At 47.3% G+C, this 16968-nt stretch overlaps 1 protein-coding gene across 7 annotated transcripts in view; it reads left to right on the forward strand.

Moving 5' to 3' along the window:
• The first annotated feature begins 4307 nt into the window (after positions 1-4307).
• MXD4 (MAX dimerization protein 4) overlaps positions 4308-16968 on the forward strand; it is a 39803-nt gene continuing 27142 nt past the window's right edge. Inside the window, exons 1-3 of one of the 7 annotated variants that reach the window (XM_052780671.1) lie at positions 4308-4497; positions 5045-5213; positions 14724-14753. In XM_052780671.1, coding sequence (XP_052636631.1) covers positions 4434-4497; positions 5045-5213; positions 14724-14753 — 263 coding nt within the window. In that variant the 5' untranslated portion in view covers positions 4308-4433. The remainder of the gene's footprint in view (positions 4498-5044; positions 5214-14723; positions 14754-16968) is intronic. The other 6 variants (XM_052780664.1, XM_052780667.1, XM_052780665.1 and 3 more) reach the window with 6 other exon arrangements.

Below are 16968 nucleotides of genomic sequence, written 5' to 3' on the forward strand. Positions count from 1 at the left end.
CCCTTATCACTGAAGGCCAGCTGTTTCTTTAGCACTCAGCTGTTCCTGCTGCTTGCTCGTAGAAATGGAAAAAAGCTATTTAGAGACGCAAATCTGCAAAGCCTTTGAGCACATGTATATCTTAGAGCCTGTCCTTCAGTTCTTAAAGTAATTCGGTTGATCTTCTTTCACACCCATTTTACACCTCTGTACCCACGCTGGCACCACCAAAGCTAGTCCTGGTTCACTGGCACAAATAAAAAAAGATCCAGAACGATTCATTCTAGGTATTTTTAAAAGCTTTTTTATGGTGCCTCCTGAAAAGGACTCAGTTGGATTCACTCTAGGAGAAATAATCTTGGTAAAACTACTCGGCACTCTAACATATTGTTGCACACTGTACATAAAGCTCCTTCGATGCAACTACAGGTAAACGTGTGTCAGCACTTGTTTGGTATGAGCCAACCCATACACTGTCCTTCCTAAATGCATGTGGGTTTACTCTGGATTTCCAGGGGGGGAGCTGGATTTACACACATACTTATAGTTCAAGCAGACTAATACAGTTTATGACTCCTGAGCTGAGAGCCACCATGAACAGAAATCTGCTGGCCTTTGTGACTGCACTGGTCCCTATTTTGCAGGCCTTAACAGCACCGCACAAGGCTTACTCACACACATAGTCCAGGTGGCTTCAGTAGCCCCTTTTCCCAAAGCACCCCTTCTGTGCAGGGAAGGGTGGGAGCACAGGGCCCTGGAAAGTGCCAATACCAATGTGAAATTGCATTTGACGACCTTAAAACACCTGTCTTCAAAATACTTTTGTCCACATTTAAAAGCAGAAAGAGCAATCACATTGAGTCTGATGGTTTGTACCCCAGGAGAGGTTAGGTTGCTGGGTTTGGGTCCAGGGGGTGCAGGGGAGGGCGAGGGCTGAAGCCATCATGGAGCGAGACCCAGCAGTCAGCTCGCACAGAGGAGCGTCTGGTGAGGACAGTGCTTGGTGGGGTGCGCAGCACAGGCTATGCACCCTCCTGAAGCTCTGCCCTCATGCAGTGCTATGCTTGTTTGGACTCCTGTGTTTCTAGAGACAAACGGTGTGTGTTCATAGTATGGTGGGGGGGAGCGGGAGAAGCTTCAGGCCTTCAGAGCCTCGGTAAATCCATACCTGAATCCTGGCCTTTTGTACAAGTGTATCCCACTTTCACCCAGGTGCATTTATATACCTAGCACGTTCATCTTCCTTTCTGGACATATGATTGATTCCAAAGCATGTGTACGAAACAGTTTAAGATACATTTAGACACATATACAAAGAAACATAGGTGCTCTGAAAATCTGAGGTACTGCTAGATCGCTGTGGCTACACTAGAGAACAACAGTGCCTTATCTGTACATCTTTGCATTTTCTTTACTACATGCCCTCCGCACATGGTCAGGCAAAGGGAACTTTCTTTCCTGTGTAGACAACACAGACCTATGCATATATGGTTTCATGCTATTTCGTAATAGAAAGCATTAGTGTCTAAACCTACTTCCAGTTAAGTCAACAGCAAAACTGCCATAAATTTCAATGGGTTTACAGTGAAAACTGTACTGTCTCACCCACATGCAGCAGAATTTCAACAGTTCAAGCAACAAGTGGAAAATGTTACAGCAATTTTTTTACCATTGCAATCTATGCACCAAATTCTTTTTTGCCTTGTAATTCATGGAGTTGGACTTTTTCCAACCAGATATAAAATTCAGCCTTGTCTTTTGTCTTATCCCTGATGCCTGGACCAAATGGCAGTAAAATGTGATCTGTGTTTCAGCAGTGTTCAAGAACCACATTACCCTTGCGTATCTGAGACAACAAGATACAGACTAATAAATTATCAGGTGTAATGTATATGTAGTTCTACCACAATCCTGTAAAAAGAGTAAAGCATAATCCTTATTTTAATGTGAATCGCTATTATCCTCTTAAAAGGAAACTGTAGCTGACATCTTTTGCCAAGGAATAAACACACAGAACAATATTCTGCAACCCTCCTATATGCTGAATAGCTCTCACTCAAATAGTTCAATTAAAATCAATGGGACCACTTGTGTGCATAAGTGCTATTCTGCAGGAGGACTGATTACAGGCTTCAGCACTTTTGGCCTGAAGATGTACCAACGTGTGATCACAGCACAGCTTAAAATGTGCCTATTTTAAAACTACTTGCTCGTGTTAAAACCAACCAGTTTTAGGCAACAGCTGTGCAGCAGCTATCTGAGATAAGGATGCAAAGTTAACAGCGCAAATAGGATGGTGTGGACAGGAAAGGTGCTGAGCTCCTTCCTGTTCCGCCTGTATACCAGGAGCCAGGCTATTCTGGTAGATGGCTTCTGTGTATCCAGATGACGAAAGGCAGCTGAATATGCTGGCAAGGGTTGGAAAGCTGGCAGTAACTGACTGCATTTCTGAGAGCTTTCCACTGCTTTTTTTTTCAGCAGGTTAGACAATTGTGTAGACTTTAGCAATTCTTTTAAATCTCTGTGCATGTTTTTACAGTACGGCTGTCTTCCTCTTGCCTGCACACTATAAGGGGTCACAGATGTTACGTGCCAGACACATTTTTACAGCACCTCTGGCATCCCATTTGCACCGTCTTTTTCATTCCGATTCATTTCTTGCCATACTTTCCACTACGAGAGCAGGCAGCTTTTCCTTCGGTTGCAGTCATATGCCAACATTCTGACTTACAGGCCTGGTGGTAAGGAGAAACAGAACGGAATTCTGCTTCAAATGTCAGCTAGCTTTAGGAAACTCCTCATGCGCTGGCGGTGGTGAAAAATCCCACAGTGGGCACACCAAGAGCCCCTTTTTTGCAGCAAGATGCATTAAGGGCCCAACCCAACGGCCTGGTGATGCCCAGGTGCCCTCCGTTTGCTAACGCCTGGGGAGGAGGTTGGTTTTTTTGCCCCCGATGCCTGCCAAGCTCCCTGGATGCCGTCATGAGGAGTCATCTCCTCATGGCCTGCTGCCCCGCTCCCCTCCCCTTCCTTGCACGGGTCTCCGGGGTTACCAGGGACCCCGAGCCCCGCTCCCCTCCCCAAGGCCTGGAGCGAGCAGCGCGCTCGCATTTACAGGGAAAAAAAGAACAATTTTTGTGTGAGAACTGCCCGGCGCTGAGGAGACGACGGGAGCTGCGCCGCAGGCTCGGCGGCTGGCACGGCTCAGGGCCGCTTCCCCGGCGGCCCTCACCAGCGAGGAGGCGTCCGCCCCCTCCGCCCGCTGCTTTCCCGGTCTAGCGGGACCCGCCCCGCCCGCGCCCCGCCCCCCGGCGCATGCGCAGCCCTCCCGGGCAGGGGCGGAGCTTCCCCTTCCCTCAGCGCCGGGCCGGGGAGCGCTGGCAGAGCGCCGGCGAGGGGGCGGGCGGTCCCGGGAGGGAGTCGCTGGTGAGCGGTCGTGCCCAGCGAGGGGAGGCCGCGGGGGTGGAGGTCTGACCCGGGCCGGTAATGGGGAGGGAGGAGAAGGAGGAGGAGGAAGGAGAGGGGCAGTGCCCAGCGCCCGGGGCGGGGGGGGGGGGGGGGCACGCCAGGCCGGGCAGGGGCTCAGCGGAGTCCCGAGCAGGCGCGGTTATGGCGGCAGCGGGTTTCCTCCACAGGAGTCGGCGCTCCCCAGGCCTGGCGGCGGCGTGCCGGGGCGCCCGGGCTCCTCCACCCCCCCGCCTTTTTCCTTTTTCGTCGTGTTTTTCTCCTCTCCCCCCCCCCCCCCCCCCAGTTCAGCAAGCCCGAGCTCCCGTCGGTGGGTTTGCAGTTAACGTTAGTACTGCTCCAGCACCGGCCAATGCCTTCCTCAGGCCGGCGAGCGTCTCGCGCGCGGCGGCGTGGGAGGGCGGGGGCGGAGCCTCCACCCGCCCCGCCCCTCCGCCTGCCTCTTCCTCACGGCAACGCCGCGCCTCCGCCCGCCCATTGGCTCCCCCCTTCCTGCCTCCCCGCCTCCTGCCGCACGGCACGCGTCTCCTACCCCATTGGCCCCTTCCCCGCCCCTCATTTGCATGGCGCCCCGCACGCCAATCGGCGGCGGCTACCTGCTTAACATGCAAGAAGTCGGCCACTCAGCGAGCGCGGGGGCCGGGCCACCACGTGCTGTTGCTAAGCTTCGGCTTCTAAATTGTTACTATAGTGGCCAGCCAATCGGAGGGGGAGATGGGGATCTGTCAACATTCCCTGCCCCAGCCAGGGGAAAAAGGGGGGTGCGCTGCCTGCCGGTTGGCCCGGCTGCCGCCCCGCGTCCCGCCCCCGCGCCGAATCCCCGTTCCCTATTGGCGGCGCGGGCCGCCCGTCGCCTGTGTGTCAAATGTAGGTTGAGAGAGGTGCCTTATAACCGGGGGCTTGGAAGTCCCCCGCGCGTGAACTCGGCGCGGTGCGCGACGCGGGGCGACGGGGGGCTCGGGGCTCGGCTCGGCTCGGCACAGGCAGCCATGGAATTGAACTCTCTGTTAATTCTCCTGGAAGCGGCCGAGTACTTGGAGAGAAGAGACCGAGGTACTGGGCGCAGGCGGGCAGTCAGTCAGTCACCCGCAGGCGCTCCCAGCCGCTCTCGGCCTTTGTTGTGTGGCGGCGGCGGCGGCGGGCGGCCCGGGCCGGGGGACCAGCTCCGCGCCCTCACCTGCCCGGGCGCCGCGGGACTGACCCGGGCTTCGCCAGAGGCTCCGCGCTGGGGGAGGAACAGTGCTCTTCTCTTTGCATTTTTTTTTTTTTAACAAAAAAAAAAAATCGGTTATTTTTTTGTCAAGCTCTGGATGGGGATGGTGTGTGTGTTGCAGCGCTCAGGATACCTCACACTTCTCTGTGTGTGGCAGTCGTTAATTGTATGGCAGTGCTTCCCCCCCCCCCCCCCCAGCGCAGCGTGACAAGGGTTTGCATGATCCGCCTCGTTTTTAATGTGCACTCAAATAATCCTCCTAATTTCGGCACTCTTTTTTTTTTTTTTGGTTTACCGAGTTGTTATATTTTTTGTCTCGCTTCTTTAAGAGATGCCAGAATAAAATCCAAACAAATCAACCGGAAAAAATTCTGTTCTTTACCCTAGCGTTCCTGCAAAGGAGGAAAAAAATGCATGGAAAAAATATATTGCCACTAATGCTGACTTTGTCCCTAGAAGCAGAACATGGCTATGCATCAGTGTTACCCTTCGATAGTGACTATTCCAGAAAGAAAACAAAGGCAGGCACCATGGCCAGAAAATCCCAGAATAACAGGTAATAGACGCACCGCTTTTTCAGAATGAATCGGCAGCTTTTCCAATGTGTCTAGCTTATGTACAGTGCATACATTTATTAAAAATAATAACTAATCCAGTGTCTTAGTTTCCCCCATCCCGGTAGTCGCCATTTTTTCCCTGGATGGGCTTGGCTCTGTTTTGATCTCTCATATAAACACTGCCACGCGTACACCATCTCCTTAGTACTCACTGCACTTCTAAACCATCCGCCCTCATTGCTCCTTCTGCTCCGCGCTCACCGACGGCGGCTTTTACTGCAGATCTTAACACCATAATCGCCACCCAGACTTCTCTTTGCATGGCACTAATTCCCCCCCCCCCCCCCCCCCGGCATTTATTTATAAACCACAGGCAGCGAACCGCCTGCCTCCCCCATCGCAGCCAGAGCAGATGCAGCCTCTGGTTGCAGTGCAGCGCCGGGCTCTCGGAGGGGGAGCGTGCGGGGCGGCGGGGGGAGACCCACTCGTGCACTTGAACTTCTCCTGTAGGTATTAAGCGAGAAGGTGCCGGAGTGAACTTGACCTCTCCGGGGCTTCTGCTGCACCGCTGGGTCACCAGCCCGCCCACCCACCCGCCGCATGCAGATCCGTCAAAGTGCATGACTCGGTCGTTATTTATCACGATTATCGTCCACTTTTATGTCGTGGTAGCGGTGGTTTTCTTGTTTTCCCCGCAGCCGCTACCTGTGCTGCGATGGCATGAGCAGAGGGCTGCTGTGCGCAGGCTCTCTGCAGCTTTGTTTGCTGCTCGGGCAGCGGCTGTGTACGTGCAGGAGGCTGTCTTACAGGGACAGTGCCGGCCCCTGCCTGGGAGCTCCTCCAGCCCTGTGCTGTGCTTGCTCTGCTTTGCTCTTCCAGGGCTGCGCCGGAGAGGACCGAGGACCGTGCCCAGCTGGGCCTGCTTCGCCCTGGAGCGGCGATGCTCTCCCCAGCGCAGGCTCCGCTCTGCACGGTCGTGCTGGATGGTGGCTCCTGTAGAATAGCCTAAAATGAACTCGGCTTGCACGTGACTTGTTTTCCAAACGAGCAGCGAGTCTCGGCGGGCCCACTCCACTCTCGCTCCTCCAGTGGGCATCCTGCATGGCAGTGGGCAGCTGGGTCTGCTGGCGCTGGGGAGGTGCGGGGCAGAGGGCCAGCGGCTGCTCGTGGGGCACCGGAGGTGCAAACTGAAATCAAAAGCTGACGAGCTCCCTCCTTGAGAAAGACACGAGCTGATGAGCGCCCTGCTCGTGCCTACCACGGCCGAGCAATGTGTCTTGAAGATAACTGAGGGGGAGCGAATTGTTGCCTTATGCCCCTGCTCCAAGCAAGGCAACCATTTTGGGGGTATTAATTGCAGTACTCCTACATTTCTTTGGTTTTAGTTGAATTCTTTGTCTTATTTTGCAGCATAGAGAAGATGTCAGTTCATTTTAAAAAAGAAAGTCATCAGGAGTGGGAGGCGTGTCTTGTTTCCTGAGACACTTTGCTCCTGAAGATTTTTAATTATTTTCCTATAAAGTATGCTCACTGCCTTTAAAAAAAAATCACAGTTAACCAAAACTGGTCTCATAGGATTTCCAGCTGTAAACTGGCCCTTGAATTGCACAGATTTCTTCTTTTCTGTCTCTTGCATTCAAGAACTCTGTGTTACTTACAGAGCTATTATTCCATCGTTTCCGTTCTTAGGTCTCTTGTCATCCGCTGCAAAACAGTTATTTGTCTGAAATGTAAGCTGCTTTCAGGAGTTTTTAGGAGAGGATTTGTAATCTATCAAATACAGCAGAATTAAAAGATTTCTGGTTACAGATTTGCTAGCGTTATTAAAGCTGAGGCATACACGTCTGCTTGCCATTGCCTTCCTGCTTTTCTTCTGCCTGTAGATTTATATTTACCTGTTCAGTCTTTTGCTCTGATTCTCACTCTGTAGCAGTGGCGACCTTCAAAAATGCCATTCTGCGGTATGCAATGTATACATTTACTTACACTTTCTTTTCTTCTAGTGGCAGTGATTAGATTAGGGATGAGTCGTCTGTGTTACAGAACAGGATAATGCTTGTCGAGAAATGTTTTCAGGGGTGGCTGCCACCAGGACGGTGGTTTGCCTGGTTCAGCGTGGGCACTGGGCTTGCTTGCTGGTGTGGGAAACAGAGGCACATTGCTTTAATGCAGCACCCTGCTATTTCAGGGACAGAGGTGCAGCAGCAGGGCCCTGTGGGCACCTCTGCATTGTACCCACTGACTCTGTACCCACATCTAGCAATTGCTGCTCAAGTCTGCCAGTGAGCTTAGACTTGAGGGGGAGAAATTATCCTTACATTTGAACATCCAGTCTGAAATGCATGAAGTACACTAGCATCGCTGTTTTATTATTATTTGGAGCTTATAGGCTATAGGGTCCAAGCCCCAGACTAGAGTCTGAATTTTTGATAATACAGTTAAATCTTCCTAAGCAACTCAAAGATTAACAGAGGGAGACGACTGGCCAAAGTTCAGAGGATCTGGAGTGGTCGTGGGTGATGTGAACCACTGGGCAAAGTGTCCATATTGTTCCACTTTAACCATTTTCCAAACGTGGTGGGTTTGGAGCATTGGATGCAGGCAGGCACAACTGTGTACATGTCTGAAATTTACTCCTTATTATTGCATTGTTTTTCTTACATATAAAAATACATACTTAAGGCTGGAGGAGTAGGAAAGAAGCAGATAACTGCACATTTCAGAACTGCAGGGGTTTTGTTGTTGTTTTCATTATCTATTTTTGTATCCTGCTGCTTGCAGCATTTGATCAGATTAAAAAGTGAGATAGATATATATGGGGGGGTTTATGCTTTATGATTTATACATATATAAAAGCATGAAAAACATCTTCCTCCTCATTCTTGGAAAATCAGAAAAGAAGGGAGGAGGAGAAAAACCGTCAGATGTGAGGAAGCCTGGTGTGCTGTACCCTTCTTCTTTGTTCTGTATTTTCTCCCCCATGTTGCCTGCCTGTGAGGGGGAAAGAGCATACTCATGTAGTACAGGTGTGCTGACAGGCTGCTGCGGACTGGGGGACTGGGCAGGGATGGATTACAGCTGCCCTGTTGTTCAGCGAGGGCACTGATGGACGCCTCCGTCCTCTGCCGAGGTAGTGGTGATGTTCATGTAAGAAATTGTATCTTGAGACCTCCATCCTCTCATCGAAGGCTGGCGAGGGCCAGACCCACAGGAAAAGAAAGGGGAGGAAGGCTGCCCACCCTTTGGACAGGATGCTCAGGTCTGGGCTAAAGGCTGCTGCCCTCTTGACTGCGATTAAGTGAAAAGTAATTTTGACAGGTTTGGATTCATGCAGGGAAAAATACCAACAGAATTGTGCTTAATTAATGGAAATCTTTAAGACTCCTGTCTACCGCGGGGAATTTAACATTTTTGTTTTGTCCACTGATAGCTTTGGATCAAAATTGGAAGTGGTCATTAGCAGTTTGTTGCTAAACAGTATTCTCAGGGTTATTGGTAGCAATCATCAGACACAATTTTTAGCCAGTTGTTTTTCACTTCCACATTAAAATTACTTATTTTATGTGTTTTCTTCTCACTCAGTTTCATGTGATGTGCCCTTTCCCATATCACACAAACCAAACTGCCTTGTTTTCTCTCTCTTTCCGGTTTGCCGTTTGTACTGTGTCCTCAGCTGAGATTCAGACTTGTTCCCCTCCAGTAGTTTTGACCAAAATCCTCTGGCAAATGAAACTGGATTCTTGTTCTGCAAAGAGGACAGGAGACTGGAGAAAGGCACAAGATTGTCTTTTGTGGGGAGGTAAACCTAGGTCACATCTTATTGTTACACTAATACTTACCAGGTACTTGACCACAGTATAATAAATGTCTCCTCTTCACAAAGCAGTGGCTGTAGTTTTTAAAGCAGTGCGATGCAGTCTAATAATTCTTGTTAATGTGTAGTTGGAATTAAAGAAAAGGCATAAACCAAGCAGCTGGATTTAGTGCAGCTGAACCTCGGAAATGTTAAAAACAAATATTCAAAAGTCTCCCCAAGCTTGCTGTTTGATCCAAGGAAATGGATAGGTAACACATGTGCAATGTGCTGAGGAGGAATACAACGCAAATCTGAAATTCGGTGACATTTGTTCACGTGGCAAGGCACCTTGACAGAAAACCACGCTAGCCTGCAGGTAACTGGGCTTTTTTCTGCCCCGGCTATAAGGACACTCACCAGGTGTGGGGTGGCTTGAGCCATGTGTGGGTGTGAGGTTCATGTCTGCCCGTGCGCAGGGGAGCTCAGGCAGCTGCTTTGCCATGAGAGGGTCAGAAATAAGGTAAAATGAAGACTAAAATCTTAGTGTTAGATGCCTGTCTACTGAGGTCACAGTTAAATTTACTTGCAGAGAAAGGAATTGGACGTCGGTGGTGCAGTGTGTTTGGCCTGTTAATTTAGGAGCTGGTTTATTGAAAGAGGGGGAGCAAAATACATGCTGGTTTATAAATATATCTTCTGTATCTATTAATTAATATTTTTCTCATGTGTTATATAAATAGACTTGTACTTTGTGCTGTGTTCTGGCGAAGGGTTATATCTAGAAAAAGATGAAAGCTGCATTTGGTGTTTCAAATGAAAACAGCTTAATGTCTGAATTCCTCTGTTAATGTTGGCTCACAGTGAGGGTCAACCTGTGGCCCGCAGAGCAAGCCCCTTGGTCTCTGCAGATGTTATTCTGTGCCTACACAAAGCAGCTTAGGGATCAGAGCCTGATTTTTATTTTATTTTTCCTTTTTTTTTTTTTTTTGTGGGAGGCTGAGAATAAAACACTGCAAACCAGACTCTGCAGACGCAGCTCCTCTGCTTTTTTGCCTGGCTTTCTGAATTCAGTAGATTCCTCTGGGTTTGCTTTCCTAAAGCTGGCAGCAGAGGGACAGCAGTTGATACCACCATGCTTGTTTTTAAAACTGATGTGTTTTGGTCCCAATATAATAGATCTCACCAACTGGTCTGTCACTCCTGAGGAACTGCAGTAGGTCTGTGATGCCTGGGAGTTGCAGTGCTCGTGCAATTGAGGAAAACAAATTGCCACCATATTAGAAGCATGTTCGGACCTCACGACCGCAAACATGTGGCAGCACAAACTTGAATGAGGTACGGGAGCCAGAGCTCTGCATCAAGGCTGTGCCAGTATGCCTGGTTCCCAGATCCCAGCTGAATCTGCAGGGCCAGTTAAATTTTGCTATGAGGAGAATGCAAAAGTAATTTCTAGTGGATTAATTCCATACAGGCTGTTTCTCTGACAGGCTGTGAGCGATGTGTTCAGTTTAAAATAAATGGAAAAAACCCAACAGCTCAGGAGCAGGGAATACTGGGCAGAATGCACGCTTATGCTCAGGTTTAGCCTTGCAGCACTCCTCGTATTTGGTGATTCAGGTGGTGGGCTGTAATATTTTCAGGTGCGTCCCATGGCAGGTAATATATGTAGACAGGGAATTCCCTGGAATCGAATTGGGATCCTACCAGCAAAAAGCTGTGTAGCAATTGCATCCAGACAAGACTGCGGGTATATGGGCTGCGTGCTCCTATGCACCAGCACGCTTGGGAGTGGGAACTGGATGCAGACACTTAATGTGTAGCACCTTGTAAAACTTCTTGCTCTGTTTATTCTTAGTCTTTCGGCCTGGACAAAAGGTGAAGTGCAGGCAATGTAGTTCGCATGTGGCCCTCCAAGTGCCATGCGACCTTAGGTGGAGTTGTGTCCTCTGCACATGGGTTGTACAACACCCTGCCAGCCCTGCCTGCACTGGAAAGCCCTGGCACGGGCAAGGTGCTTGCCACTGCTTTTAAGCACTTCATTAACTAGCCTGCCTTGCTCCTTATGGTGCTTTAAAATGCGTTGGCAACTGGTAACATATTGGTGACTCGCGGTCTAGACCTGGCTTCTGTTAGCATTGGGGAAGAAATTTCAGCAGCGTTGCCAGTAAGTCCCTGCTTTTGTTAGGAGCTGTGCTGGTTTCCTGCTGACAAGATGCACCGTCTGATGGGGCAAATGGATGGAGGAGTAGGGGAAGGTGTCTTAATAATGAAACAGGCAGCGCACCGTGCATACAGTGAAATGTCAACCCAGTACCTATGTGGGCAGTTCCTGCTGACTCACCTGTAAACTGGTAGAAAGTGGACTTTGGGGGGGACTTGTCTTTTCTGTGTTAGTCTTATCGTCTCAATTAGCACCCATCGAAATTGCTTACATGTGTCTTTTGAATGTTGCATCAACCAAATGCTCAAATCCAATACCTAGAATTCTTGTTTAGGGGAGGGAGGGTGGTGGAAGGGGCAGCTCTGGGGATGTGCTGTTGGAAGTGGCACAGCATCTTGCAAACATCTGCATTTACTTGGCTCCTCCCCTTCTTTCAAATCTTGACAATTTATTCACAAAGAAAATGTAACTGCTACTTCATGGCTGGTGAACTGCTCGGCATTTGCTAAAGGGGTATTAGGGCTGTCTCAGGTCAACAATGTAGTCTAAGCAGCAGCATTCCTCACCTCCTCCTTCTGAATCTATGATTTTGCTGATAATTTTTTTATTGTTGGCTTTTTCCCTTTATTTTTATCTGAACCTTTTTATTGACATCTTTCCTTCATCACTGCTACCCCCAACTCTCCCAAGTTTTGCCTGAAGATACAGAACCCAATATAGTGAACTTAAGCTAAACACCAAAAGTCTTCCTTCTCTTGCAGCTGCTTTTGAAGGGCTCCACAGACCATTTGTCTGAAAACCACAGTCATACATCTGTCTCTTTTATATAAATATATATATATACATATATCTTCTTAGTCTTGGCCTACATCTTGCCTTTTACTGAAGTAACGGAAGACTCCATTTTGAAACAAAGGTAGTGCTTGGGGTGCTGGTTTGTGTGCAGACCAGTTCTTAGGGTTTTTTCCTTCACTTCAGGTTGCATGAAGAGCAGAAGGATATTCTTGCAATATACTGTGCTGTAGACAGTGAAGGAGAGAATAAACAATATTTAGAGAGAGGTTCATCTCTTCTGAAAACAAACACAACACCCCCCCCCCCCCCCCCCTTCTTGTAATAGGGTATTGAACTTGCTCTGTAGATGGAGCAACTGTCAGGTAAATGTCAAAACTCTCAGTTTTGGTTCCTGGATAGGGCCTGATGGTTGAGGCATTAGTCAGCCTCCCCACACCTGCTGAAATGTGTGGCTGGTGCCCGTGTTTGCACACTGCAGGCGTCAATTAGGCTTTTGTGTCCCAAAGAGCTCTGCAAAGAGGCACACATCCATCACTATTTGGTTTGGTAACTGGCATAACCAGGGCAGGCAGCAGTGCCCCTCCAGAGCTGGTCTGGCAGGACATATCCCAGGTGAACACCAGGATCACCCTTCATGAACCAGAGGTGCCTTGTAGGTGTGCTGCATGCAGAAGGACTTCCAGCTACTCATTGCATCCTCCCTTAATCCAGCAAAATACTCTTTGCGGGCTGAATTTATTGGCCAGTGGTTCTCCTGCTGGTGCAGCGGTCACCATGCATGCCCACTGGAGTTGGGTGTGAGCTCTGCTACAGCAGGCAGCTGAGACTTGGCTAGTTACAGTGATTGTGTTCATCTTTGTGTATAATTGCCAAAAACATCAGGGCAGGGAGGTCATGCCATAGGGATGAATCTAGACCAGCCTGTATTTCCTGTCTCTTCCCAAGTTCCCTGCGAACAGTGTCTTTGTGCCTTTGACAGGCCCGTTGGGGGTGTTTGGGGAGAAAGGTTCCCGCCTGAACTTACATTTTCTATGTGTTTTCGTAAACGTTGGCAGATTTGGCATAGTGTTCGTCACTTTTTGTGAACATTGGTGTGGAGAAATGTTTGTGGAGAAAAAGTTTGATCTCTTTCTGTGTGTGTAGGAGTAGAAAATAAAAACAATATCCTCTTATTATGGTCAAATGGCAAAGACAGTAAATCACAACAAACCCAGGCCACCTTGACCTATTAATGTAGCACAGAATATGTGTAGAACACTTTCAGTGTTGCTGCATTGGTCAGGAGTGCTTACATGGCACTGTAGGAATACATACATTACCTAACTGTGGCTCACTTGATGGAACAAGTTTTAAAAAAATAGATAAATAAAGAATTCATAGGCTCTTCAGAAAAAGGTACCAGGTAATGGTTGACATAGTTGGTGTCTTGGTAACAGCACTGGAATGCTTTCCAGTGAAAGTGGATTAGCATTAGTGCTGAACCTTGTAAGCATTTGAGTTTTCCTTTACCTGCAGAGGGGCAGTTCGCTTAATTCCTTGCAGGATCAGGAGCTGCACCAGCCTGAAATAAATTGCTTGCGGGTTTTTTCATTGGATATTTCTTTGCATGAGCTTTGCTTGCATTTTCCCCTCTCTATGGCTGGAGAGATACTTTCATCATCAGTAACACCTAGGTACACAGCAGCATCCAGCTGCATGCGCGTTTGTGGGGAGAGGCAGAACAGCTTGCCACCAGGCAGGTCGTGCGTTTGTGCAGGAAGACTTTCTTGACCTGTGATGTCTCTGCTTACTCGACGGACTGTGGGCTTACACCTCCAAAAAGCTGTCTTGGTTAGCACATCATGCCCAGATGCAGGCAGGGGTTACAGCACATTGTAGGAGAGCTGCTTAGATGTAATCTGCCAGCTGTAAAAGCTGCCACCACCTTTGTATCTTTTGATCCTTGTGTACTGGACATGTTTTCAGTGGGACAAAACTAAAAGTCTGGGAAGTTGCTGGTTTTGAATGGGCGACAATAACTTCATTTTAGGAATGTTTTTAATCTGAGCTGTATAAATAAAAATAGTATTTCCAGCTGAATCAATTAATCCTCCAAGAAGTTAGGGCTGCCTTCTAATGGCAAAAAAACTGAGGCATCGGTTGGGGAGAAAAAAAATAGATCTTAAATCCTAGTAGATTGGAAGAGAATAGCATACTGATGTGGTCAGTTCAGGCACCGTGATTTTTTTTTTTTCTGTTTGTAGACTGAGAATTAAGAGGATTCCTCTTTTTTTGCCATTAAGATGGCAACAGCAACAGCAGTGGTTAGCTGCTGATATTTCTTCTTGCTTCTCCATGGGCTTGAAAGCTGGCTTTTTGGGTGCTTTTTACTCTTACCTGTTACCATTTAGATCTTCTAACACTTTCTGCCCCCTCATAATTTTTCTTCACAGATAAAAATCTTGTGGGCTGTTTTTATTACTAACCCGCTCAGTTTTTTATGTCCAATTCTGTCTCTGAATCTATTGAATGCTAATAAATGCAAATTTATTATAATTCCCCCCAAACCCACAGTTTGCTCATGAAAATTAAGTTGATACCTTGAAGTATCTAAGGGATGTAAAAGTGAAGCACTTTAACAGCAAAGCTGTTTCATAATCCATATAAATATATGTTTTAGAGAGCTCTTTTGCAACTTATGCAGGTGTTGGCTTTTAAATGTTCTAAATTTTGGTTTGTTTATCCTTTTCTCTAATATTTCTTTTCTCTTTTTAATAGGTCGTCACACAACGAATTAGAAAAACATAGGTAAGTCTTGAGAAAAAAGCAAATTAAAAGGTGTATGGCTGACATTAGAATTACCATGCTTATTGAAGAATATTTTGCTTAATTTGTTTTGATTCTGCACTGAATAGTTTATTAAGTTGGGGTTTTTTTATCAACTAAAATCTAATAGGTATAATATTATTTGGTTTTTTTTCTGTTGTTTGGTATGCTATTTTTGAAACACCCCTGATAATTAGCTTTGGACTGATTAATACTGTAACTGGTTAACCATACTGTTACTAATAAAGAATCTGATTGCAGCAATTGTTTGCTAGAGGTGTTAAATGCTATAAGTACAGTCAAAGTATTTTGTGATTAAGGTGGATGATTTTCAGGGAACAATATGTCACACAGGGTTATTCTATGTTTTTTTTAAAGTATGCCTAAAGTGCAGTTAATTTTCATCTTGCATGTAAGTACCTACAGATACGTTTTTCCCCTCCGTCTGCTTCCTTGCTGGTACATGTCCTGTCCAAAGAGCTGTGTGTGAGCTAGAAATCAGCAACTCCTGAGCTGCAGCCCTGGTTCTGTGTATCCAGCTCTTGTGAAAAGCTGTACTTACTTACAAAGGACATTCATTAGACCCTGAAGACCCGATTTTTAAAGAACACGTCTGCACAGTTTTGGAGGCGGTGTTTACTGTCTATTGTATCTTGTCAGAGTTTGTTTGCAGATGGGCTCCTTAGCTGTAGGAAGTCTCCTGGGGTACGCTGCTCGGAAGGTGCACACAGAGAGCTGCCGAGTACAAAAGGTGCCCATCTTTGCATTGGCTTTCGGTTCCCCGGCTGAGCAGCGCTGTGGCACCCTCACTGCAGGATCGCTGCCTTTCACTTATCATTCAGGCAGCAGGACAAACTCTCTTTCGGGTAGTTTTTTGTTCTTTTTTGTGTAGCTTGTGGTCTTTCGGGTTTCATGCATCCAAAGAAAGCAAGGGGTGTATGTGTGAATATGACTTAAACCTATTTGCATGCTTCTAAATACCTGAAACATGGTTGATGGCACAACAAGACTGAACTCACTTGGGGGGGGGGGGGGCTGTGTGTTGTTCTGTGGCCGCAGTTATGTAGCAGCTAGACCATCTCTTCCCTTGCATGCCTACATGCTTTCCTGTAGTTTAATTGTAATATGAGTAAACTAAAGCCCTGCCTAATAGCCACGTGGCCATCCTAGAGATGAGAGGAACTGGGGAAGGCTCAAGCTCACAAACACAGGCCTGGGCTGCGGAATGCAGTGCATTGGCTAAGGCAGTGAAATCAGCTGGCAGAAGTTCTGCTGACAGAGTCTTCAGGAAAATAACTTGATGCAAAATTCTGTCCTTCAGTCACAATTCTTTAAAAGAAGAAAAATATCTTTAGCCCCAACTGTGCTTCTTTCTCACTCTCATTTTTTTTCCATCCTCTTTCTAGATACCCTGTTCCATTTCTTCCTTTTCCCCTGCTCCATCATTACTGACTTGTTGTCATCCAAACTGCATATTCCTTTTTTTTTTTTTCTTCCAGTCATTTTTCTAACCCAAGCATGGAGTTGCCTCTTCTTCCCTCTGCTCTGCCTTAACATGTTTAAGCAGCATGGTAAATGAAGTACAGCAGTATTTGCAGCAGATGCAAGGGCAGAAGAAGGATCTATTAATTGTTCAATCTCTGTTCTCACTTTCACTTCTGTGTTGTATCTTTGTAGTAGCTAGAGCATATAGTATTTGCCTTGCTACCTTTTCTTTCTCTGCCATCTCAAGGTCAAAATAGGTAAACTGCCAGGTATGTCTTGTGATTATACAACTAATATTTGTAACTGCTGCCACTTGCTGTACCTCTGCAGTTAGACTATACTTGAAGCCAGCTTTTTATTATTCCTGGTGAGAACCTGCAAATTAGTACAAGATCCTTGTATGTGCAAATGGGTGTTCACAAAAGCAGGTGAGGCGTATACAATTCTAGTCACCTAATGTATTGGTGTGGCGGACTCTTGTAATTTAAATTTTTTTTTAACAACCCCCTCCTCCAGCACTGTGGGTGTATGAGCTGATAATACCAATTGTACTGTTTTTCACTCGGTTTTACTAAAATTGCATTAAAATCCATCAAGCATCTTGCAAAGTTTGATGGAAGATTCCCAGCCATAGTGTGTCCCTGTAGCAGCTGGTCCTTGCAGCAGAGCCCATCCTCTTCCCCCAGCGCAGCCCTGCCCTGCTGGCTATGAA

The sequence above is a fragment of the Harpia harpyja genome, chromosome 2 (genome assembly GCF_026419915.1).
Source record: "Harpia harpyja isolate bHarHar1 chromosome 2, bHarHar1 primary haplotype, whole genome shotgun sequence".
NCBI lineage: Eukaryota > Metazoa > Chordata > Aves > Accipitriformes > Accipitridae > Harpia > Harpia harpyja.